This window comes from Manacus candei, unplaced genomic scaffold (assembly GCF_025592945.1).
Source record: "Manacus candei isolate 608988 ecotype Guabito, Panama unplaced genomic scaffold, ASM2559294v1 h1tg000005l, whole genome shotgun sequence".
Classification (NCBI taxonomy): Eukaryota; Metazoa; Chordata; class Aves; order Passeriformes; family Pipridae; genus Manacus; species Manacus candei.
The window spans coordinates 1,332,915-1,359,533 of record NW_026138053.1 but is presented as its reverse complement, the minus strand read 5'-3'; the positions used below and the strand labels follow the sequence as shown (position 1 = coordinate 1,359,533).

The 26,619-nt window shown below is 44.6% G+C and overlaps 1 protein-coding gene across 11 annotated transcripts in view; it reads right to left on the bottom strand.

Moving 5' to 3' along the window:
- The window catches only part of RNF220 (ring finger protein 220), a 214,259-nt gene that overhangs the window by 17,925 nt on the left and 169,715 nt on the right, over positions 1 to 26,619 (bottom strand). For 5 of the 11 annotated variants that reach the window (XM_051807728.1, XM_051807763.1, XM_051807746.1 and 2 more), the window contains 4 exons: positions 14,365 to 14,461; positions 13,234 to 13,320; positions 11,481 to 11,536; positions 9,685 to 9,763 (listed from right to left, as the gene is read on the bottom strand). In XM_051807728.1, the coding sequence (XP_051663688.1) occupies positions 9,685 to 9,763; positions 11,481 to 11,536; positions 13,234 to 13,320; positions 14,365 to 14,461 (319 nt within the window). Of the gene's footprint in view, positions 1 to 4,154; positions 5,617 to 9,684; positions 9,767 to 11,480; positions 11,537 to 13,233; positions 13,321 to 14,364; positions 14,462 to 26,619 lie in introns of those variants that run through there. The other 6 variants (XM_051807719.1, XM_051807756.1, XM_051807738.1 and 3 more) reach the window with 4 other exon arrangements.

Here is a 26,619-nt window from a genome sequence, read left to right as displayed (position 1 = left end):
AAACACCTTTATCTGCTTTGTGATAAGAATTGCTTCTGTTTTCAAAGTGACAAAAGAATTTGCCCCCCCTTTCCATTTAGCAAGCATCACCTGCAGCAAGTGCTAGAGCTAAGGATACAGGGACTTTATTTTGGCAGACGTGGGTGAGCACCACTGAAGTCAGCGGGACATCCACAGACTCAAAGGCCTTTTACACTTTTACACTTACTGGAGTAACATGAAGCTAAACCCCCCCCCCCATTGTTACTAACAAGTAAAACACACTGATAAGAAAGTTTTTAAAAAGAAAAGTGACAGGTGGCTTTAAAAGGAAACAGACACAGCTCAGGCATTTTCAGAATCTTAACTCTCTGAAAGAAGCCCAGTGTCAGGCTGGTGGCAGATTGACTGTGAATCACCCCACAACATGTGGGCTACTGGATTGGCACAATGTACTGAGATTTTATTTCACTAGATGAGCTGGTTACAGCAGAAGGGGCCAGCTCCCTTGCTGTAAAAAACTGCCCAGCAAAGCTGTTTACAGTAGAGCCATGTCAAATCACACCAAGTGAAGTTTAGACCCTCAGTCTGCAAGACTGCCAGTGCTAAAAGCAAATCTTCTGGCAAGACATCAACATTTTAGGAGCTGGCTTCCCCTTTATTTAGCTAAAAATCTCATTTATTGGGTTTATTTGTTTTTAGACTAACCTTCTTTAAAGAGGCTGACTTATAATCCTGTAAAACATTGTCACATGTATTGAGGAAATTGGCAAGGATGCTAATTTATTGTCCTCTAGGAAAAAAAGCTCTCTTTCCTTGATTAATGTATGTTTTTGTATTGTAAGATATTAAAGAATGTTGCTTCACCTGTAATTATAGAGAATAGTTTACTCTGGCAAACTGCCCTGGCTTCTGGTTGCCAAGTTATGAATAATGCAATGTTCCCCATTCTAATTTCCGTGTTCTAAGTTGTGAATTTGGAGCGGGGTGCATGCAAGGGCACACACACACAACACTGAGGCGCTCTCAGTCACGAGCGCCTCTATTTTATACTTGCTTGCACAACTTGTTAATACTGGCATCTGCCTGCCAAATTCAGAGTTTGCTTCTGACTAATTTCATCTTGATGCAAACCAAAAAAATGTTGTCTCTTTTTCCCCACAGAGGAATTATTTCTCTTACACTTGCATGCACTGTCACAATAGCACTGAGGGGAGTTTATCGCTGCAAGAAGGCATTTTAAGCCACGTTTAGTAGGGACTTGGGTAAAGATTCCTTGAAGAATTTAATGACAGAAAAATTCATTTTGCTTTCACATCTCCCCCGCCTCCGTGACACAGAACCAAACAATGTCTTTACAGAAGCGGGAAGTAAATTCAGGCACTGGCTCTTTCTCTTCCCTTTTTTTGGCCCGCGTTTCGCTGGGACACATGTGCCCAGCCCCAATCAAAACAGAGACAGATGGCACCGCTGATCATTCAGAATGGAAGGAGCCTCGGAGTCAGCATGTTTGGATGCATTTGTAGGGCTACGCAGTATCCGCTGGCCACGGGGACTGATTTAAAAAGGCGGCGAGTGAAAGTCTGAGCTTGCGCCAAAATTTTAAATGTGCCATTTGAGCAATTATGGTTCAACATGAAAGCTGGGAGAAAGAATGCGTGGGTCATTCTGATTTAGATTTAGAGACTATGTCTCCTGTTCCAAAGAGAAAATAAATGCAATCCCACTGCTTTACTGGAGCAGATTTGGCGATAAAGGAAAAAGCCATGCTACAGAAAAGTGGTTTGCTGCAGCAAACCAGGTTCTGTTGAGGCAGCACAGGTTGAGTTAGAAAATCATTCTGTAAAAAAAGTTCCTAAATAGAAATAACTACTCAGCTAATGTGTTAATGTCTCGGTTCACTTTTGAAATGTATTCTTCATGCTGGTGAGCCTAATTGTATTTTTAACAGATCTGTGAAGGTGCATCATGGTCTTTATCTTAGTACAAGCCAGGTCCACAAAAGGCAGGCAGTGGAAATGGAAAATGCAGCTCCTCTAAGGCACACAGGTTAGAGGTTCCAGCCTACTGAAACTTGCCTCCATCCACAAGTAAACATATTTGGATTATGACCAAACTCCACATATAGCTAGGCAGGTCTATTTTTCTACTGGAAGACTTATGGCAGCTGTAACTTGTCATCCTACTGTGGCCTGGAGCTGGTCTAGTATTATTCGTAGCTTTGGTTGGACGATCAGGGCACAGAATTATAAAATATCCATGAAGGTGAAAAAGGAATAGCAGATTCCTAGGGCTGAAAGGTGCTCAGAAGGCTGGACATGCAGACGAGCCTTGCAGGCAGCCTCTGCGAGCGATTAAATAAATGCCTTCTACTCCCATGGCCCACATCCAAACGACCGAAATAAACAGGAAATATCTATGCTACTACAGCAGCACTTGGACTCATCTATAGCCTTTTAAGGGCTTTACCATGGAGGTGATATGCTTTCCAGAACCTCCATTCATGACCGCTGATTGGAGGTACACAAGGGCAGCGCGGTAACACATCCTCCAGACAGCTTCCTACAACTGCTGCTGCCGCCCCAGAACTTTTACACTGTTGCTGTTTCCTTTACGGGGAAAGAAAGGATCAGAATTAGCATCATTTAAGGTAATCGCGCCTTCAAAAAGAAACATGAGGCTATTAAAGGAGGCCACGGCACATTAGTATCACATAACCAACTGTGGTCCCAGAGCTGGAAGAGGAAACCAGCAGTGCGGTGGAAGGACAGGTCATGAGCCGGCTATCTGAGGGAAAAGCCGGAATGCTTATGCAACCGAGAGGGAAACAACAGCTTTTTACAGACAAAAACTGTCAAAAAGGAAGAAAGAAGAGAATGGAAAAATATGGATGAAGTGCCCATAGTGGTGTGGAGTAAGGTTAGGACAAGCAGTGACATTGAAGTGAGGGCAAAAAAATCACCACAGATATTAAACTACTTTAATTACATTACTAGCTACTACACTGCTTCTGTAAAGGCAGTGCTGGGTTCTGTGTTACAGCAGCAAAGGAGATACGAAAGCACAATGAATTCTTCAGAATTCTTTGGGAGATCTTTACCAAGCTTTAACTAAATTTGGCTTAACACTCCTTCTTGCAGCGGTAAGCTCCCCTCAGCAGTATTGCAATCGTGCATGCAAGTGTAAGAGAAATAATTACTGACTCTACAGTTGTCCCAGACACAGTTTAGTGAGGTGTAACACAAACTGGTGGGTTTTTTAGTACTATTTTATATTTACACTTACTAATTGTAGCCTAAGAAATGCATAAACTACTAAGAGCTGTAATTACAATCATCCTGTTGTCATACAGCAGCTGGCACAGCACAAACACTGGGTCCTGCCACAACAGTCAGTGAGTGCCAAGGAAAGCAGTAGCCCTGTCACCACCAGCACACAGCCAGCCTGTGCAGCCAGGGCTGCCCCTCAGCAGATGCAGGAGAGTGACAGCGAACTGGCAGCGGACGGGGCACAACATGATCCCGCTTCTGCTTTTCAAAGGAACATTTCCATCCAAACACGGAACGCAGCCTACGTAAAAATAATTGTTACTTTTCTCCTGAGAGCATCTGGGCACCATACAAACATTTCCTAAAAAAATATCAGTCCCTGCCTCTTAATTCTTGCAGTGTAGCTAAGGGATGTGAACAAACAGTCACATCCTCAAAGTATTTTCAGAAGGAACACGGCAAGATCCACAATGCTCCATCAGAGACATTGTTAAACACGACAGGCTAATTTTAGGGACGAGTCCTCTATCTGACAAGCTGCTCACACATCTAAGGGCAGAATTCGTCTGCTAGTAGGCAGCTGTTTGTGTTTTATAAGCTAAAGTTTCTTTTACCTATGGAATAACTCCAATATTTCACAGGGAATCATCATCCATCTAACTGAAGTACCCTCTAACAGACCATCAGCCTCATATCCCCTTTGAAATAGCACAGCTGAGCACTTGCTGGGCCACGATTTATTTTTTACCTTCTAAGACATCTTGGTAACTCTATAGCTCAATAGTGACAGTCGAATTTCACACTGCGATAGCCCCCCATCGATTTTTCATTCCCAGGAAGCAACTCTACAAATTAAAAATAACAGCATTTCTGAAACTAAGGGGAAAAAAAAAGAAAAAAAAGGAAAAGAAGGGGCAGGCAAAAAGACATAAATGGCAAGATGCTTTAACTGCACACCCAGCATAGGAATAGAATTCCTTCCTGGGGTTTTCACCAATTATGGGACAGGGATGCTACTGCCCTTGAAACCAGCAGAACCCTGGGGTTTGCAGATGGTTCAGCTCTAAAACACCACAGGATCAACAGACATAAGAGTTCCTTCCTATATGAAGATGACAAAATCTATAGAAAACTGTCCCAAGGCATGAAATCAGACCAAACCTCTGGACAACAGCTGCACTAAACAGAAACACCACCTTCCCCCAGGTCTGAGCTTGTACAGTCAGCCTGCCTCGCTGAGCTTCGTTAACCACCACCCTGTGAAGACATCGATACAATTACACTTTGCACAGTGGTTATAAATGTTTGAGACCACCATTGGCACATGAAACTTCTACCCAACAGTTAGAAGAGGGAGCAGAATAAAGAAACATAGCCCGGCTCTCCACCGTCACAACCCAGAGGGACGAAATGGTGCATCTCCCTCTGCACCCTTTCAACACTGAACACCAGTATACAGTACAAACACAATATTACATATTACTGAATTAGTGAAAAAGACTAAAACCTAAGAAAGATAAAAATCTAGACACAAGCAGCAGAGCCTAGCAGCTCTTTCTCAGCTTGGCTTTGACAATCCCACACTTCAGTTCAGCTTCCTGGATCCTCTCTCAAGTTCACACGGGTTGCTCTAGGACTGGACCCATCAGCAGCATCATGCTCTTGCAGAACACAAAGGGTTAGTTCATTTATGACCCAAGTTAATTTTTTAATTCTGTCTTTGCTATGAAATGTTCTTGTCTCCAGGCAAAGCCTATTAATAGTGTGACACTATGGAGAGGAGCTGGGAAGCGCTTATCCTGTGGTGTGAATTCACAGCAGCTTCTGTTTCCCTCTGACATACCAGCTTAAGCATGGCTCCTTCCCTTTCAGGCCTCTGCTAATCCTCTGGCTTCACACACACTCTGCTCCCACCCTGACCCACCTGCCTGGGAGCAGGGTCCCCACGACAGACACTGCTACCTCCCCGACTGCTCTCACACGCTTCGCTCTTCGCACAAGGACCCCAACCTAAACTTGTTCAATTTTAACTGATGCTCCTTCCTGTGCTGCTGCACCAGAGCCCCTCCAGAGCCGATGTTTCAGAGCAGCTGGACTGGAAAGAGGTGAGGTGGGGAGGGGGGAAGGGGAGGAAAGAGGAGACAGGAAAAATAAAACAAACACAATTGCTTTTTGTCTCTAAAACCCTCTTTTTAACCCAGCGAGCGTCTCATCCAATGAAGCATGATAAGCATGAAGTGTTATATAAAGAAGATAATTATAAAGGGATTTAATGCTTGGCAGGCTCGTATCGCAAGGTTCAGAGCAGAGGTAGCATACTCACTTAAACAGCCTTGTGTCCAGGTTTGCTATTATGCAGGCAGCACGGCTGGGGCCAAGCGGAATCAGAAACAAGATTTGTTTTACAAAAAAAAAAAAAAAAAAGCACAGCCCCCTTCCCACTGAGGATGGCAGTTCCAGTCCCACCTCCTTCCACTTCTGTCCCATCCCTGATTAATGATGTTGTCTGCCTGATTTATGACCCACCCCAACAGATTAGAGTTTCCCTCTTCAACCTCCCCCCCTTTCACCCCTCCCAGAAGGCACAGCCACACTCCGCTGGAAATATTAGAGAATTATTAAATAAACATTCATACGTCATGTCTCTTCCCATACTGAGCTCATCGTAGTCAACGCTCAGCGGCCGGGTCCTGTTTGCTTTGGGGCTGACACCAAACAGCTGGAGTGATTCATGGAGAGGCTGGCTACAATGCTCTGTGCCATATATCATGCTCGCAGCGCTCCCTGCCCCGGCGGAGATAAACTGATCAACCACAACGGGCTGGAATGAATTTATGACAACACAAAATTGAGGAAAACAAATGGGAGGTGACCCAGTGGGCCACTAACCCAGACTCTCTCGCTGGCCTGCAATCTAGTCTGGTGGCAGAAAGCAAAATTGAACATTGGCACTCTGAATTAAGATGCTGGCTTTTAACCCCGGGGAACCTCGGTTTCAAAACGGCACCAGACCCTCGCAGGAGGCATCTTGGGAGGGAGCAGGGAGGAAGACTTTTTGTGGGGAAGGTGCTTTTTGCAGCTCTCTGTGCGCAACAGCGCTGAGAATACGACGTTGGTGGAGCAGCTGGGGGGGTGCCTGCGCAATTAGGGACCAGCCGCTCTCCCTGAGCAATGCTGCATCTCAAGTTGAGGTAAAGTAGTGTCACACTAGCTGAGCTTTGCCTTGGCAGTGGCTGGGGTCTTCAGCAGAGAGGCAGAGCTCAGACAGTGTGATGCTCCTTCACCTGTCCCCATGAGCCTTCAGCACCCCAGGGTGTCTCCCAGACACCCCACATGGCTGAGATTAGAAAAGCTCAGCAGGGCTGAGACACCCTGCAGTGTTGGGAAGGAGAGCTGGGAGCAGCACCTTGTCTCTCACCATTGTGGTTGCCATCAAGTTCAACACTATCAGATGAGATCAGCTTGTCCAAGCTGCTGATGACCTGGCACGGCACAAGGAGTGGAGCAACAAACACAGACTTACCCCGAACCCCATCTAGTTGTTCTGCATGCAAGAGACTCTCCCACAAAAACCCAAGTTTAGATTAAATGAACTTGGGCAGGCAAACAATTTCAGCTACAAGGAGGACTGCTTGCTGTACTGTATTAATGGATTAAAAAACAAGCAAAACCACGCTGCTCTCTTTGCTTGGACTTATTTTTGGAAGAGGGGAGGAAGGAACGTCATTCTTACGAGAGAAGGATCAATACACAGATCGCTGCTAACTCTATTAGCCACTGCTCTGAACGGAGAGCACGGCTGACACAGGTGCTAAGCCATGTGCTTCTGGACAATTTTTAAAATGCTAATGAGGTGCTACACAAGGTTTAAACATGCCAATCAATAATACTCAGATTTAAAGGCAAAAACTGAAGTTACAAACAATGGAGTAAAGTGATGCTGCCAAAAACTTCCTGTAAGCACCACCCAAAACAAGAAAAATGAAACCAATTTAGCCCCAGATTAAGAAACAGGAACTAGAGATGAATCAATTTAGCCTGTTGGGCTGGGTCGCCATATATCATGGCTCAGCAGTGGAGTGGGAAACAGCCAGACAGTGAGAAACCCTTCCCCCTCCTTTCTGTAGGCTTCTAGCTCTGATCCCTGTTATCAATTAATTTAACAGAACCCCTCTACACAGACAAGCACACAGAGCATTGAGACTCCTTAAATGGCAGGACAGAAACTATTTATCACACATGAATCTCAAAGGAAAGAAGAGCAAAAAAAAAAAGCAGCTAGGAATTCTCCACCTGAAACACCATCTTGTTTTCTGAACCTCGGTAAAATAAAGCACCTTAAATAAAAAGGTGCCCCTGCAACTTTCAAAAATTAACGTTTTTGGAAAGACTGAACAAGACATTTAAGGAGTTTCCTGCAATTTCTATTGGGTTTTGCTGACTTTTAACAGAACTGAAGCTTTAGTGGGGCAAGGTTATTGCAGAGCAAGGTGTGTGTTCTTATACATGCACACACACACATACACGCTCTCCCCACTTCACAGCAGTGTTAGCATGAGAGTTGTTTGGAAAGGATTCTGGGACCCTTCAAAAGATGCTAGCTAAAGCCTCTTTGATCAGATTATTAAAGCTATGTCAGTTTTATCACTTGAGCTCAAGTGTTCTGGAAAATGTCAAATCCTTTCAGCTCCTGCAGTTTAAAGATTTTCAATAGGAGTGGATCTGGGAGGGTGGAGAGCTGCTGGGCTGACAGGCAGGAGGCCCAAAGGGAAGCCAAGCAGCAGCTGAGACAGAAGCTGACAGATTAGGGCAGAAGGTATGAGCCCTTGCCACCAAGACAGCATGCACTGGTTGGCTCTCACTCCAAGGACAAATCTGCTTCTGCACTGACCTGCAAGCTCCCAGACTTAGTGGTCCTTGGTCAAAGTCTGCTCACTGAGAGGCATCGAACAGCAGACAGCCAACATTTGGGACATGCTAACAAAAAGGATTGTAAAAAGGCAAGTGCCAAGGCAGCAAAGCAATGTTAAAGTTTCCTCTGCAGCAGGGAGTTTCCCCAGTTAACCCCTGACTGTGAACACATGTTCTTCCAGGCTGCCTGAACTGTCAGAGATCCAGAAATGTACTGGGGACACAACCTCTCAAGTCAGAACCAGGGGCAGAAGGAGAACAAATTGCATTAAAAAAATTACAACTTTCTGTGAAGTCAGCTTAATGCTACCACCAGATTTTTCCCCATCCTAAATTATCCATGGACTTCAACCCAAAATGTAATGTTTAAAACCCACCATTTACCTCATTGCTTCCACCTCATTCAAGCTGTTTGGTCTCTCACTTGATCTTGGGGCAATGTTTTATATCAAGCAATAATCAACTTAAAACACTGCCCCATCCCAGCTAAGGCAGTCCATGGCAGCAGAGAAGAGTCTGCAGTTTTAGGTTTGGACCATCAAATCTGTCTGAGCAGTAAGTCACCCTAGCAGCATGTGGAAGGAGGCTGAAAATGTTACTCAAATGAACAGTGCAGATAAAACCATTTATTTTTATCCCAGACTAGACTGCAGCACATTCAGTGAGCAGAAAGGGACAGGAAAGGAGATGCCCAGGAGTCCCCTGCACTACTGTACATTCAAACACAGGGACTTAAACTTCTAAATCACTGGAAGTACTGTAGGTAAAAAACTCAGGAACTGAGACATTATTTCTCTTAGAAACCATACAAAGGCACAATATGGATCTTATGGAAAAAGAAATTCTCTTAGTCTGGCTTCTGCCAAGTTACAGTGCTGTTGAGGAGCAGCATCTCTCCCTTTTGCTGGAGAGATGGAAGGTGGAACATGCAGGTATCACAGAGAAAACAGAATAAAGACCACATGAAAGACTGCCCTCAAAAACCAAGGTGCAATGACAAGGTAACTTCTCCAGTAAAAGTAGGATCCCATGATACATTTGCAGGGGGAATCCAAAAGATCGAAGTACAGCTTGACAAGCCAATTGCTTTTGTCAGGTTAAAGTGGGTTTTGAATCTTTACCTCTTGTCCAAAGTTCCAGCTCTGGTCTAGGCTGTTATGCAACACACAACATTTAAAACCCCATGTTAACTAGAATATGATGGAAAGCATGGACAGATCTATTTACATATTTTAGAAGGCGGTAATTTGCAGTGGAGAAGCCCTCTGGAAGCTGTGCCCAGTTCCTTGTCACTGGGTACCTGCCCACACAGATATGTGCTGGAGAACTCCCCACAGGGCCTCTGTGACCACAGCAGCAGCAAGTGCTCCAAGTCCAGGCTTCATGTTGGAGCACAACTTCCCTTCTCAGTGCTAAAAGCTTCAAATATGCCCACCCTCAGATTACCACTGCTTCTGGGAGCACCAAGTGGGACACTACGGTTCCTTAAAACAAGAAAAATGGAAGCTATCCACTTCACACTCACTTTTCAATGTCACTGTTCTTACAGGTCTTCTGCATGGTCTCCTGTTTACTGCTTTCACCATTACTCGTCGAGGGCATTTCTGCTGAGGGAAGAACAGAAAAATTAGTAAGGAACATCTGATTATTGCAATGGAATAGTCTGAGCGAGTCACAGTTTCAGAGGACCCCAGTGAGTCATTTTCATGCCGATTCTCAGTATGAGAGAGAAGACACCGATGCTACATGTCCCTGTCTGGCAGGGGGAGGCTCTCTCTGGACAGAATGCTTCTATGATTCAAGGCTGAAGATACAACCTCTACCCTCTTCCCATTTCATCCTGACTGATGCTCACAGATGTACCAGTTGTTTGAGCCAGGATTTCATTCAGAAGGATTGATGCAGCTGCCACACAAGTGTACTTCTACAAAGGTGGGTCCAGAGCAAATCCACACAGCCCAGACCCAGCTTCTCCCTTTTCCTGAGAGCCCTCAGATACAAGCAGAAAAATGCATGTCAGGTAACTGGTATGACAGAACTGCTCATCATGGCTGCTCCCAGCACTGGAGAGGGTGTGAGACACCAGCTGGAGATGAGACAGATGAACTGTCCTGGGGCCAGCCCCGGGGCTGTAGGTTCAGCACCGTAGTTTCAGGTAATAAAAGGTATGAAGAAAACAGCTCATAGCAAATGTCATCAGGGCTGCTTCCCTCATCACCTCTGTGGCTGTAGCTACTGCAGCTGATCATACCTACAAGCTGTGCTCCTACATCACAGAAAATAAATGTGATTGCCTATCCCACAGAAGAAAATGCCTGCGATAGATATCCTATGTTTTCCATTTAACCATCATGCCCTTGGCAAAACTGGTTCTACTCAACCCCCTCCCACTGGCAAGCAGTTATGTCTTGTAGGTACTTTCAAGGCTGGGAATCAAATGCCCAAAGCATGACAGTTACAGAACAGGGAACAAAATCATTGGGACAAGTCTCTTCAGGTCGCTGAGCTTCAGTTCCCTTCCTAAGGGAGCTGGAGCAGCACTGCCCAGCTCTGGAAATGGATTTGGCATCTGCAGCTGGAAAGCGCCAGGTTTTATTATTCTCATATTTCCACTAGGTCGCTGTTTACACTTTTAGTGCTGCTGGCATTAAATAAAAAACCCCAGCAGTCAAATGGTTTTAACGCTTCCCCCTTCCTTAATGGTATGAGCTTTCAAGTAATGCATGCAAAGGTACATATTCATATTAACTCATTTGCTCTAGAGTCTCAACTACAGGTCAAGAAGTAGGACAGCTCCTACAGTTACCACTCTGAAAGCTTCAGAGACGTAGACTTTTCTTGCCATACAGAGGCCACCAAAGACAAGATCTACCCAAAAGACCATGATACAGTTCTCTAGCATACCCTTTCAAAGAAGGGAAGATAAGAAAGTAGATGAAAAAAACCCAAGCAATAGGTACGCCTGTGTAGTTTAAACCCCCAGCAGCTGAGCACCACCATCACATAGACTCTGTAGGCTCCCTCTGCAATACAGCAGTTTGCCTTTTAGTGACACAACAGCAAGTCAATCCAATCCCTATCTCTTATAACCATACCAGTTAAGGTGGCATTTTTGGGAATTTCCCCAGCTGCCATCGACTACAATTAATTGTGCTGTAAAGTTTCAAAAAGATGGTGTGACTGTACGTGCATATCTATCTGATGAAACTCTGCATGAGCATTAGTAACTACTCTGCCCAAGTACTGGCAAGCAGAACATATGGAATATCTATCTGCCCTCCTGTAGCTTACGAATTAATAATTTACAAGTTCAACACTCACCGTCGCTGGCCCATTTAGAAAACTCCGGTGTTATTCGAGTACTGGGTGTGCCACCACTAAAAGAGAAAAGGGCAGAATGCTAAAGGTTGAATATGGAAAATTTTGCTGCTCAGAAAAAGATACCCCTTCCACCCACCACTTCTCTCTCAATAATTCTATCCATCAGTCTAGGCTTCAAAACGTGAGCAGACGGTCAGCTGCAGGAGGTGTTTTTGCGCTACTCCACATTTCTACCACTGTTCTCCCTACCTGCACTTCTAGCTGTGACCTCTGCAGAATCCCACAGGGGTTGTGATGCTGACTGAAGGCTTGGGATTCAAACAGCACCTGTGACCTAAGGCTCATTTTTGAATGCACTGTTTCAAAGATGAACTTTACTTGTGAACAGAAACCCACTGCGTTGCAATAGCTTCTCCCTTTTGGAATAACTTTACACCTTCATAAGCCCCATCTTTTCCATCTTCCCATTTGAAAAACAGTAGCACTGAAGTACAGACAACTCCTAAACCTGTCCATTCACTTGCAAGCCAGTAAGAGAGACTGTAAGAGAAAGGAATCTTTGAGCAGGCTGTGAGTGTATGATGCTTCAGCTCTCTGTGCCAAGACAGCTGCACTCAAAGGTAACACAGGCTCAGGCTTCATGGCTTCAGCTACACCACTGCATTTCTACAGAAACTCACCAGAATTTCAAGGTGCTTTTACAAACAACATCACCTCTCCTGTTTTAGAGATGGGCAAACAAGCCCAGGAAACATGCAAGGACCTTGCCCAAAAAGCAAAACAATGTGTTAGGTGCAAGACACATGAAGGACCTGGGTCTCCTGGCCTCAGGTCCTCGGTTGTCTCACCAAGCATAAAGTGTCCACAGCCACTGATAACCCAGTATCTTCTTGCTACAATAACACAGTCCTGGCTGTGAAGGACGTTCAGCATCTTTGAGGCCCTGCCTTTGGACTAGCATGGTTAGCAAAGTATTGAATGGACCAATGGTTTGGATCCAGTATGGCAGATGCCACTTTTCTATGGAGTGAAACCTAATTTTGAACTACTGTTTGCAATAGGCTAAGCAGTAAGAAAACTTCATTTCACTGCTCTATCAATCCCTTCAACCTTGACCTCCCAGGATCACTCAGTGAAAGAGACAGAGGGGTAATTTAAGCCACGTTTTATGCAGGGCAGAGGGCTTGGAAAGCAATCCTAGCTCCCTGGTAAGACTTATTTGCCTAGAATGCTTTCCCAAGTGCCCTGAATGCTGGCTGCCTACATTCTCCACATATGTATGTGGGCAGAGCACACATCCTGCAACAATCCAGAGCTGAATACAAAAGGATTAATTTGCACATGCCACAACATGTAATGGGATGCAATGAAATCACAGCCTGGGTGCCAGACTCCTACTGTGCTGAACAAGATTTGGATGGGCTCATGCTATAGTACTAAGAGACCACATTTAATAGTGAAGCAAGATGATGCCTTAGTACAGCACAGTTTCCTCATCAACAGAATTAATCTTCTGTCCAGCACTGTTCAGAGCAAAGACTGCACTGCCTGGGCAGTGGGGTGGCTAAGGGAGGGAGAGTGTGCAGGGAAGCTTTCTTGAGGCTGCACAGGCAGAAATGGAGACCCCCCTGTCAAGACTGTGCCTCTTTGTAAGTCTCTCTTTGTGACCTTAGCATTCAAGTGAATGAAGATTTTCCACAAACTGAGATTCCCCAACAGTAATTAAAGTGATTTGGAAAGGCATGATACTTACTTTAAAACAGCACCTCGGAGCGCCTCCCTTTCTTTGGCTTCACCTGGCTCTTCTCCAGTGCAAGGGATAACGTCTGCCTCTGTGTACCTGAGCACAAGGGGTTAAGGAACACACAGCCTTGCTGCAGAGATGGTTGGGACACTACGGGATACAGAATTAATTCCAACTGGGAACACCTCAAAAGAAGAGGGACTGGTAACCATGAAGGGGCTTGCTTTTAAACTCTGGATTAAAGTTTTGTTTTAGGTGGAAGGAAACGGCAAAGTCTTTTGAGAGTAACATAATGCCACTGCCTCTTAGAAGGGGAAAATCAATTCCTCAACCCCTGCAAGCCTAACCTGAACAATTCCACTATTTCTGTTTGAGGTACAGAGATCTTTTACCAGCTAAGGGTTGGGACTTCAATCTTAAAGGCTGGTACAGATTTCAATAAAACCTAATTCCATAGGTTTTATTGAAAAAAAAATTACAGTTAGAGCAGTGTCTGCCAATACTCTTGCAGGAATTCCTCCTTGATGGTTGTTACAGCTGCTGCAGGGCAGAAGTCTGCCCACAGCTCTCCCAGAGCTGTGTCCAAAGAGCCTGGCTCCCAGATAGAGAAATCCCCAAATGACAGTTGATAAGAGTAATGATCTCCCAAATTATAGAAATTCCCTTAATGATACATTTGCCCATAAACTGTTTAATGAAAGGAAAAAAAAAATCAGCCTGTCAGAGGGGAAGGTGAAAAGTGCTTACTGAACAAAACCGTTGAAATCAAAGGGGGGTCTTGTGGAAAATAAACTCAATTCCTACCCATGGAGCAGGAAAAGCTATCCATATGGAAGAAACCTGGATGGAGACAACAGATTGCTTATGGAACAGAATAAAGAAACATTAACTGATCCCCTGCAATGTCTCCTCCAGACATCAACCAGGTCTGAAGTAGTGCTGCCATCAACAGAAGGATCTCAGAGGGAGTAACTGGGAATCCCTGCTAGTGCAAATAACACGGTAACTGGAGAAGGTCGTGTCATTTCCAGTAGGGCTGGACACAGATTATCCACCACTTCCCAGGGCAGTGCTGTATGAAAGGTAGCTGCAGATGCACCTCTGGGTTCCCTCTCAGTAAGAGCCTTTCAAAAACGATACTGTGGTTTCCCGTATTCAAGTGTGTCGTCTCCATCCACATCCAGGTCAGCGTCGCTGTCTGGATTCTCCTTGCCACTGCACATGATAAACCCAGAACCTGAAGGAAAATAAAACACATGGATGAGCATTTAAATTGGAGATGAAGTGTAGATCTCCTAAGAATGGTGCTGCAGCACCAGTCTGCACGATGTCCTTTACTCTTAATGGCTTCATAAAAGGTATCACCTCCAAAGACTGCACAAGAACACACTCAGAACTGCTCTAACTTCCTAGATTTTATGTTCCAAATGCCCCCCAACATTTAAAATCAAGCATTCCTGACCTTTAGCTCTATATGAGTGATTTTAAAATGTAAGGGTCCCTCCCAAAGGCAGAAAAAACAATGAAGCAAAATAGGAAAGACTGATTTTTCACAGAAACTGTTAACACAAAATCGACACTATTAACAGGTAAGAGAAGGCCACAGGGACATTCTGAATTAGTCCTTAATTCAGATGCAGAGGGCAGTGAAAAGGCTAAAATAGAATTAGAAATATCTTTTTCTTTTTAAAATGCATTTAGTAATGGCTTATATTTTTACAACTTAATACACTTAAGAACAGCAAACCTTTTTCTAGAAGGGGGGGGAATCGTACTTCACAGTCATTAACAGCTCCTTACAAGCACTTCTTATATGAGCAAATTCCAGTGCAACTCATCAAGAGTTCTGCTTTTCCAGCACAGGTGGGTCAGGCACATGACCAGTCCCAACTCCAGCAGGAAGCAAGCCTTTACAGTTCCACCTGAGACTGACTGTGCAACAATTGCCACTTTCTAACAATTTATACATTTATTTTGGTTACCAAGCATTTTGTTGACTGTTACTGCAAACTGTACTCAGGTTTCCTTTTAATTGAATCTGCCTAAACACCTACAAAGATTAATCTTCACATGGTATTTGCTGTCTAAGGTTTATTAATAGAAGGGAAACTATAGAAGACATATATTTACTCTTTATGAGAGCTAACATTGAATATGTTTTCTCCCACGAGACAACACATTAAGCAAAGGTCTTCTGAACCCCAGAGTGTTGGAATGCCCTCTTTTGTGTTCAATTCTGCAGCAGATCTAAGCTGTTTGGGGACATAAGCTTTGCAGATAGAAATGTGCTCCCTTCACCTGCCTTCAGTACTCCTTCACTTACACCTGGCTCAGACAGAGGCGCCTGCTGGGGCCTGAAGGACCATCCAGATGGCTGGTGACCCAAGTTTGTGGTAGATCAGGGAGCACATCCCAACTGCAAACCCTGAAAGAGTAAGGCAGATGTCGCCTTGGCCTTGCACAAATGCCCCAAAATGGGTATGTTCCCGCACTGTTAATGTGGTTCTAAATGCAGAATACAGGTAAAAAATTATTGTAGGAGCACTGAATATTATACACATGTCTGAAGAATGAGGACATTCCAAAGCATTAGGGCAGCCTTTTTAGTGCTACCAATGTCTGAGCCTGTTCATCCCACTGGGCTCTCACCAGCACACTTACACAAGCCCAGAAGAGTGAACTATATTTCTAACAGTCTGCATCTGTGCAGAGAGCAGGGCGAAGCAAAGGTCTCATTTCCAAGGACACCACGCAGACACAGTTCTTTACTGTGGCTCTCTAGGAATGGATGCTCTCGCTGATTCATTAAGCCCCCAATAAAATTTGTTTATATGGATTTGATATTTCTCTTCCCTGAATATCAAGAAGGTCCTTAACGAGTGATAGCTGCAGCACGACAGTGATTTTAAGACTAACCTTTCCCTAGAAGCATAAACTACCTTTTACTTCCAAGTAATTGCCAGACTTAATTTTTAGCAGAGGTAACACAAGCAGCACCAACAATGCAGGAGCCATCCTTGTAGGTCAGCCCTGTGGTGTCACTGGGGCAGCCCTCTTCCAGCAGACCCCTGGTAGAGTGTTTCATACTGGCTTTATGCTGCCAGCCAACACGTGTCACGAGCTGCCTCCTCTTGCTGCAATGGCTCATCTAGTAAATCTTGACTCATTCAGTTCATCACAATGTTTGGATGAAGATTTAGAGGAGCAAGAGAGACCTGTCAAAGAAGCTGGATAGTCTTTCAAAGCTGCTTTAAAAGTCAAGAGTGGGGCAATGGGGTGGTAATTTATAGGCATGGCATTTAACCTGCAGTAACACCATCCCCTGCACCTGGCATTACTTTAGCCCATCACTTCTCAAAGGCCATAAACTTTGGACACACAGGTCTTCATTTTTCTTGTAGCTGTGGGAAACACAAATCATGTAAAGCTGGAGCTGTGACTTGGCCAGTCCCAGGAGATGATCTGAACGTTAGCCAGACAATGAATACTTGGAGCAAGTGCCTTGGTTGGTGGGGGAAGGTGTCCAAAAGAGTGAAATGTAAGTGGGACCACTCCCTGTGTCCCTCTCTCTGCAAGGATGCCAAGCACACAGCAAACGTGCACCTTTCCATCAATTTTGTTTCCAAGTGACTCAAGCCAACTAGTGGTTTATGGCTAGAGCTTAAGACAAGAAGATCTGCTTACTGTGATACAGGTTACAAATATTAAGGCACCTTGACTTCAGAATCCTGGTGTCCTTGCTCTCAAAACCTTTGTACTTAAGAAAATCCCTTTTAAGTCTGAAAGGAAAATACTCCAGAGCTTTTGCTGAATCCATGTCTATAATAGGAGCCACTGCATTGCCAACAGAGTGCTATGCTCCCTACATAGGGAGGGGTACAAGGGGGAGGGTTTGGATAGTATGTGTTGCAATGGCAGATACACACTGGGATGATCTGATATAGCCTTTTAGTCAGAGAGGAGGGCATAGCAGAAGTGGAGAAGTTCACAGGTTGAGGGGCATGAGAAGGGTAAATTTTCTTTTCTGATCAAACAAGGACTCCCAGACTGATGACTAAAGGAAGGCACAGTGAGGTGATCCTACTCTCAGTTTTTCAATAAATTTGGATTTTATATTTTTTTTGACATGACCAAGTGCAGTCCACTGCAATATGGAAAAAACCTCCTCGATTCAGAAACCGTTTGCTAACCAAAGTAACCTCTGTGAATCCAGAAAATACTCTGAATATAAGCTGTGCTATCAGCTTTAGGACTTCAGAAGCTGCTTTGGAAAAAAAGAAAACCAAAACCCACAAAATACGTTTCTGATGCGAATCAGGATTCATAAAACCCAGTACTGCCCCTGCACACAAGAGAACACCAGAGGACAGGATGCAAAGCTTGGCCCAGCACCACCTGTGGAATGAACGGCCTGACATCAGCATCCTAATGCCCTTTTTTCTGCAGCAGGGATGGATTTTGAGGCCAGTTCCAGTGGGATGGTGTTTGGTGCCACAATTTCAACCTGACCCTCCTTGTCTAACTTCCTGGGGTTGCTTCCATGCACAAAGCCAGTGAAAACACCCATGCAGCTGTTCAAATATTTGACGTCTGAACTGCTTGACATTATTCATTCATCTCAGGCTCATTCAAACCAGATTTCTGGACAAGTGCTGTTATAAATGGATTAAGAGGACCACTAAATGCAAGGAAGGCCCAAAATGATCACACCTGCTTCTCACTAACTCAGCCCAAATGTAAAGAGGGCTCACAACTTCCAGCTCCTGCTGGTGGTGTACACTGCCGTCCAGGAGCAAGGAAAACATGAAACGGAGCGCAGAGGGCAGAGTGGAATAAAATGGCCTTTGCAACAGCATTGTTTTGAACCTATTAGAGGAGAACAGGAGTTTCCAGAAGACCCCCTACCACTACACTTGGGTGATTTGCAATTCAGCAGTGTGCACTGGGAACAGAGAAGGGTTCCTCCAGCAAGGCTCGGCTTCTGAAGGTCACGCAGTAATTCACAGCCATCAGCATCAGCAACACTGCCTAGAGCGGACCTCTAAAGCCAGCAGAGGTCAACACTCGGGAACAGAACTTTATCCCCACGTGTTAATGAAGTGAAATCTGGCAACTGAATGTTAAGTTGCGAGTTTGACCCAGGAATTCATAAGAGACACGATCTGTTACTCACAGAAGCAGCTGTGACTCTCTGGAGTCACCTAAGGCCTGAGGAACGTAATTCCACATGCGAATTTGAAAATGCTGCTTTCAGATGCAAAAAGAACAAACCCAATGCAGCCTCTCCTATAATGTTGCTGTTCCTTGTTGAAGAACTTTTTGCTCTTGCTGTGCATTTGGTAGGAGGCAACCACTTGTCATAGGCTGCCAGCCCTGATACAATTAGCCTTCTGATGCTAAAGCAGCACGATTCTCTGACAGTCTTAATCCCAGCTGCCTCCTTAAGGTCCAGACAAACAGGAGTGAGCAGGCAGGTCAGACGCTGGGGCCATTAAGCAGAGAAAAAACAAAGTTACAGCTCTGTCTCCAATCCCCATTGCTCTTGTAGCCAGGTGCTCTGACAAGCAATTCCAGCACTGGTATTGAGTGGCACCTCTATAAACCCTGTGACAGTTTGGGAGACAAACTCACCCATCAATCAGAATGTACCTATCAACATCACTTACCTAGCACTGTGTACACAGCTTTCTTTGCTTGGGCTGGCCTCAGAGCAGTCTGCCTGAGCACCAATTCAAGGCACTTTCTGAAAAATTTAGGTACTCTACACAAGCAATGGCGTTTTTGAAATACTGACTCAGAGGTCTGAAAAGCAGAAAAAATTTGCCTGCCTCTTCACCACTGCCAGCTGCAAGCACTGGCAGGCTACAGGAATCAGCTGAGCTTGAAAGAGAAAACACTTCACACCCTTTCCATGCACCTGTTAATAACGGCTGGACATAAATCTCACCAGAAATCCTTTCCTTCCCCTTTTTGTAAGTTGTCATGGCACTTTTCTTTCTCCTAAATCATCTCCTGTGCCTAAGCATCCTCTCTGACCTCTGCACTGCTTCTCAAATCTCACCTCCTGTGTGCAATTCCCCCAGTGACCGGTCACCTCAAGATCTCTCAAGTGAATGGTGGCCCAGGCTAAGATCGAGAGTCATTAACATGACATATAAGCAGATTCACAGAACAGATAAAAGGACTTCACATTCAAGTCCCTCCTTTTCTCCATCACATTCAGTGACAGATGGTCAAAGTGACAACATATGCTGCTTCAGGTGCTGGCAGCACTGCTGGCTCCTGCACAGGCACAAGCTTACAGGGAGACTGGCAGTCTTAGGGGTAGAATGGTAAGACAACCAGACCACCACCCAAAATGAGCCTAATTTCATGAGCACAGGTAGGAAAGCACAGATTTACTGTGCCCCACCTCTGCTCCTCAACTCCTGTCTGGGCACATAAGTCAGTTTTGGGGGCCAGCTGTTATGTATACATTTAATTATATGTTTATATTTAATTGTCACTCCAAACAAAGCCAAGGAAGAAAACTAAGATGTCACTATTATTATTTGCACCACCATCACGAATGCAGCTACCAGATGCTACTCATGCAGAGGATCAAACTCACCTAGATAACTAACATTTCTCTGATTTGGCCCCCAAAGAATATGGGAGGGGGTGTCAAATCTATACTGGAAATATTCTAGAAATCCAGAATTTTGTGTAAATTCTGTAAATGGGTCTAAATTCAAATCCATCTCAGAGGCCTACAGCTCTACTGGGGCCTGTTTTGGCCAGGAAGAGGCATTCATTCTGTTCGCAGGTAATTTACACGCGTTCAGGAAAGAAGAAAAAAAGCCTCCCATAAATCCCCAGAACTGTAGCCTTTGCTAATTACACTCCTTGCAGTGACCCCCTTCTGTACAACCTCCCTTTCCAGCACGTTCACTCTATTTTCTTACCGAAATGTCACTCGTTGGCTTCTTGGAGAGTAAAAACAATGAAGGCAATAAAAGTAGTTTATGCAGACTCACGGCCAAGCCTCACATACTTCCCGAGAATGGCTCTAAACTGGGTTTATTTCATCATCTGCTGAAGTATCCCAAACTACTGCTAAGAGGACAAGGTGGCCTGGATGCCGTTTTATTGTAACAGGCATTTGGGAAGAAAGAGAAAGCCATCAAAAATTCTTGAAAACAAGAGGAAGGCAGAGACGAGGCCACGTTGAACAGAGGCCTTACTACAGATCTGTAATACCTCCCCAGCCTTATTTTTGGACTGTGAAATTGTTCCCCCACGTTTTCCTAGCACAAACAGGGACAGAATAGTTCTGGTGACATTCCCAGGCTGCTGCTGACAAAAATTACATTCAGAGGCCAAGAAAAGCTGCTTACAAGACAAGGGTTTTATCTCTCTAGAGCCAGATCCATTTAAAGCAAACCAGTGATTTACCTGGAAAACTGACACCCAAATGTGTCGTTACAGCACAAACCTGAAACAGCAGCTGCATCCATCTGATGCCATCTATTAGCTCTCACAGAAGCACAAATGGGCTGCTAGAGACCTGACTGCTTACTGGTGTGGATGCTTACAATGATCTTTGCTAACAGATCACAGAAACAGCTGCCTTTAAAGAAAGGGGCCATATAATTTTACGACCACTAAAATAATTTTGCAGCAGCCTGCTGAACAAAGGGCAGGCAAGCCCTGCTGTACAGGGTAAGAGCCAGCTGCTGCAAGGCTCAGGGAAGAGGCTTCTCCACCCCTTGCACAACTGAGGAGTATTCCAGTGATGTCTTTTATGGCTCTTGTAACCCATCAGGTACAGATCATGGCTGCAGACAGAGAACAGCACTCAGAGCAAAGGTCTGATCTGGTGTGGCCACTTATGGCTGTCTCCTAGAGCCTCATGCTGGCCTGATGCACTAAGGTGAGAACAGCCCCAGGTTTATCTCACAGGCTGCTCTTCAAAACCTGGAGCCGAAGTACAAAAGCAGCAGCAACAGCCATGGTCTCTGCAGCTACAGCTCGTTTTCCACAGTCAGGGAAAGGTGGATCTGAAAGCTTTTGTTCCCCTGGGGAGAGGGTGGAAACAAACAAAAAAGGAAGAGGGAGAATTAAAGTAATCTTGAATCACTAAGCAGATTCACATCACTGGATCAATAAGCACCACTGACAGGGATCACAGGAATGTCGCAGCTTTGCCAATAATAAAACAGCACAGCAGAGCTTGGAGGATGACTTTTCTAAGGCAGCCGAGCATGAAGCAGCAGGGCTGGTGAACAGCTGAAAGTGACACCCTGGCTTACATCGGGCCGCTGCCAGTGGCGGGGCTCGATGCAGTTTGCTTTAAATAATGATGAGCACAGAGATTGTATTCATGGGGGAAAGGCAACCAAGGACTGGAGAAACCAAGGGCTAAATTTCACAGGCCAAACACATGTGCTCTTCCCCCCAAACTAATTCTTTTCTAGGTTGGAAAGAAGAAAGAAAAATCAGTGCTAATTTAATCAATTGATCAGCCTATTGATTGCAAAACTGGAGCTGCTAGTTAGCCATGTGCTGTAATGCCCTCAACTCTGAAACCACAAAACACACCATTGATTTCTTCACTTCCAGCTCCAAAACAAGAAATAAAACCAGGCTTTCAGTGGAAAAACAACTTCCTCGTCCAGGGAGAAGATGCAAGCAAAGAAGAGAGGCCAGGAAACAGGGACAGCCGCATCTTGCGAGGTTCAAACTGAAATTAGTTACAGATGCAGTCACAGTGTCTTGTGTAAACTCTATCGATTGGGTGGCTGACAGTCTTGGGAGCCTCCATAGTAGGACAATCAATCCGGCTGCAGTGTCACCTGCCACTTTGCTGAACAGTTGACAATGCAATTATCCAGTGTGGAGGCAGGGAGTTGGCGTGTGTCAAACGCAGTTAGCCACTTTCCGGGCACTACTCGATAATGCGTTTCACCGCCGCGTGTAAGAGACGACGCGCGGAGACAGGAGCTGCTCAGAGCCACTGAGACCTGTGCTCCCTTTCTGCCTCAGAAACATCTCACTGCCCCTGACTTAACAACTGTATTCTAAAATGCTATTAAAATCGCGTCAATCAACTATTGTGTGCTTAAGGCTGAAGTCTGACCTGAGCGTCCAAGAAGCAGGTTGCAGTTCTAGCAAAAATGCAGGCACTTGGGAAAAGAAATTAAAAAATTATCAGATTACTGTCTAAAAGCCTGGGATTTTCAAAACCACAGCAGATAGACCACTAGAAAACTGGATTGCAGAGCAACTGCTGTCCGAGATCTAGTAAAACTGAAGTTTAAAGAGATGCCGTCAACTTGAAACCCAGTTTATTTCAAAAAATTGAGTACTTTCAGGTGCTCTAGCTGCTCCCTTACTCCCTCTGCCAATTTTCATGGTGTTACAGCTACATTTAGTTTTTCTTTTTAACCTTCTTCGTCTAGGAAGTGGGTGACAGACATCCCTGCTCATCCCCCAAATACGATACGTAATACTGTGAAATGGAGAGAATTCTCCTTCTTCCCATAGAAGATCTTTCCCTGGTTAGAGCGGCTGTTGGTGTTACATAAATCAATCAGCAAGGTTTAGTTGATTGTGCTCCTTTCAGCTAACGCATTCTGGCAGTTTGAGCATAAAAATTAGATTCTTACATTTTTGCAAGCATTTAAGTTAACAAAAATATAAATCAACGAGAAATTTTAACAGCTGTACGTGCCTATTTCTTTTTTTCCAGTTAAAATGATTTTTACTTTGCCAGGTCCCACTAATTACTTTGTGTTCCACAGTGAAGAAAACGCTGTTCCTTGAAGCATTATATAAACTTTAAACACACATGACACTGAGCACCAATTACATGGTGGGTGATGCTGGCTTGTGTATGTAAGGTAGGATTTTTTTTCTGTTTTAAATCACATACTATTCTAATCTGTTTTTCCTGCTCACTAGAGTCAACTTCTAGTATTAATATACAGGACAATACCCAAGAGACATTTATTAGCCACAGAATCCTTCAAATTTTATACGCGGACACAAACTATGGATAAAGAATCGGGTACAGCCCGTCCAATTATTGTATCTAACACTAAGCAAACCACTTGTTAGCATTTTTATGTCAAGTATTACCTAATGGACAAGTACTTTCTCTCAAAGGAGAGAGGTATAAACATTAAGGAGCAGTTGGGCTACTCTGTCACACCAGTCCAAAGTACTGTCCTTCAGCAACAGAGGGATTACCATCGTTTTACACAAGGGCCGAGGTAAGGCATACTAGTGCTCTGGGACTCAGCAGCCCTCTAAAGGGAGTATAAGGCATAGAGTAAGCACTTGAGAAACACGAAATTTATACATCTTGCCCACTTGGAAGCTTACAGCAGGTAGAAGTGACCAGTGGAAAGTAAAAACCTAAATATAGGAAGGCTAAAATACCAGGTTGGAGAGGCTGGGAAGGATGCTCAGATGTATAGATGCGTTCACCTCAGAGAGGGATGCTGACACTGGAAATGTGGCAGAGAAAGGCACTGAACTGAGCTCTCGCTAAGTGGGAGGAGATTAAGAATTTCGTTACAGCAAAGATTCCCTATACTCTTACCACAGACTGCTCTGGCATCCAAGTTGAAGTTTGCTTTAGCCTGCCAGGGTAAAATGAATGAATTCTGGTTCAAGTACACAGAAATAGGGAAGATGATTCTAGTTACTAGACTACTCTTCCAAAAAGCCTAAATATGCCAGTGACATCTTCCATTTCCCACAGAGTCTCTTAGGAGAAGTCACACTTTTACTGTACAGCTCAAATGCTTTTGCTGCATTTGAGTAGATCAGTTTATACCCTCTTACTGGTATAACCTTAAATGTAGCCTAAACCTCCTGGTATAGAAAAAAGGAAAGTCTCCTTGCCTCCTGAAGCTTTCCTGCATGTCTTATTATATTTTATCTGAAAAAAGAGGGCACAGCTGGCTACTAGCTGAGATTCTAGAACAAGACTTTTCACATCTGTTGCCAGCTTTGCTACTATCATCACAACATTAGAGAAAACGCTTCTCCATGGTTCAGTTTCCACATACACGTCAAACACAGATTTTAGGAGTTTTGTGTTAGAGTTCTGTGTTCATGAAATTGCACAGAGAAGCGCAACTGAGTTTTCCTGCTCTGTATAGAGCTTTCTGCCAGCCAGTTACCTGACACAAGAAGTCACTGTGTTCACAAACACCTGCTGCTGAACTGAAAAGTATCTACTTAGAATCTGATGCCAGGACTTCACACTTGAGAGCATGCTTCTAATGCTGCATGGATTTAGAAGGAGAAAAAACTGGAGGAGCATACAGCCATTGCCCCTAAGCTCTTTCTTGGACAACTAACCCACAGTGGATGAAGGCTGGCCTACACCACTTGCTGATGAAGCACATCTTGATTCTCTGGCTATAGAAAGCCAACAGTGGGACTGCAACTGTTTGCTGGAAACTTTTAGACATTTTAATACAGTCCCACTTTCCAGGCACCTGCCTTAATTGTACATGACATGAGATCCAGGTGCAAATGGGCACCCAAGGATAACTGTAGTTCATTACAGCTTATAAGGCTTTACCAAGTCTCTCTATGCTAAGTTGTGCTGTTCTTTTCCCTTGGTAAGACATTACCAAAAAGATACAAGCCCCTTGCTAGCTTGGGAGGAGGGCAGCATGGAGAAATAAAGAGAAATATCAGAGAAATAAAGAGAAACTTCAGAGTTAAGTAATCCCTGTGTGTTTCTCCTTCTTCAAGAGTATCACAATCTATCAGACAGATCCTTGTCATGTTGATCTTTCTCAGACGGTATCCTTCCCTGAAAATGCCCTGCTTGCCATTTTAACATTTTCAAAGTCTTTCTTTCTTCTGTGTTATTTTTGATGCAACTGATCTGCTGAAGGGAAAGAAACCCAGAAGAGCAGCAGTGACTAGCTTGCTACTGCACCCAGAAGGCGGCTTTTTGGTGGGGAGCTGGAGGGGAGAAGAGGAGGATGGGGCAGGTGGAGAGAACTTAGCTAGAATTCTTCAATTCTTTCATATCTAAAGAGGACAGCAATCTCTGTTCTATCAGACCGCGCGGTTCGTGCTTTAAATGGTACTTGCTGCCAGCTTGCTTTCCCTGTCTCTCTCCCTTTGAAGCAGACTGGACAGCTTCCTCAAGCTGGCGTTATCACTCCCTCTAACCACTCTTGGCAGGCAATCTAATTCCCCCTGAAAAGGTCACCGCCATTTTAACTGCCTTTCAATCACATTAAGCACGCTGCCGCTCGTGCTCAGAGCACTGCGCCCGCAGCTCTCCTGACTGAGGTGCGATCGATAAACTGACATCCCACCCCCCACCTCAGCTCCCCAGCCGCCCCTCGCCTCCTTCCCCTCTCCTGGACAAGCTGCCTTCCCGGAACGGACGGCGAGAGACCCAGCGACAAAATCCTCTCCTCAAATCCGAGGCAGCAGAAGGGAGCTGCTAACCTGGCATTTACTAATCTTTGTCCCATCTGTTAAGAAACAGAAGGGTGCAGGCATCCCCCCCGCCTTCCCTAGACCTACAGAGGCAGCGACTTCACAGGACAGTTTGCTTAGGCACCAGTCCAGACACCTTTGAAGCTGTGTTACAAAGAACAAGCCTCCCTCAAGCTTCCCTCAATGCAATCATTACCGTTATCTCTCCCCCCGTGCTGCTTTTTTTTTGCAGTTACGAGTTATGTGTTCCACCCATCGATCCCTGTGTAAGACACTGTTTTAAGTCCTCTTGCCTTTTGACTGTGCTAAGCCGTTTAAGAGATGACAGCAGCTTCTATCAGTGTGAAGCTGATGTGATTCTTTTCAGATAAAGCACTTTTTTTCCACTTCCCCCCCTCCCTTCCCTTCTTTCAAGTAAGAGACATACACACAAAAAGAGACACTGAATCTTTCAAAGAAAAAAAAACCCTTTTGAACTTCCCTCAGGAATTCTTTAAAGGGATAACCTTACAGTGTAAACACTGAGGGTAACGTGCATCCATTCTGGAAAGGAACAGAAGAATTGCTACAAATATGTTGAGCATTAGAAAAAAAAAAAATCCATCAGAGAGGAAGCCACTTGATGCTTTCACTTGCGAAGCCTTGCTGGCATCCTAAACAGAGAAACTCATTAGAGATGGCATGATATAATCCCCTGCAACAATGAGTTTTGGAGAGGGATGATTCAGAGATGTTGGGAGAGAGAGTTACTGAATGTTCAGGTATTTCAAGAGAAATTTTAGTCTTGTGACATTGTACTGAGACAGGGAGATATTTGATTACTGTATCTGTTTAGTTTTTCACTTTGAAGTACAAGCTTAATTTAAACAGAGCTTGGTACTTCATGCTGGTATTCTTCTGCACCCACCCCAAACAGAAACAAGAACTCTCCTACAA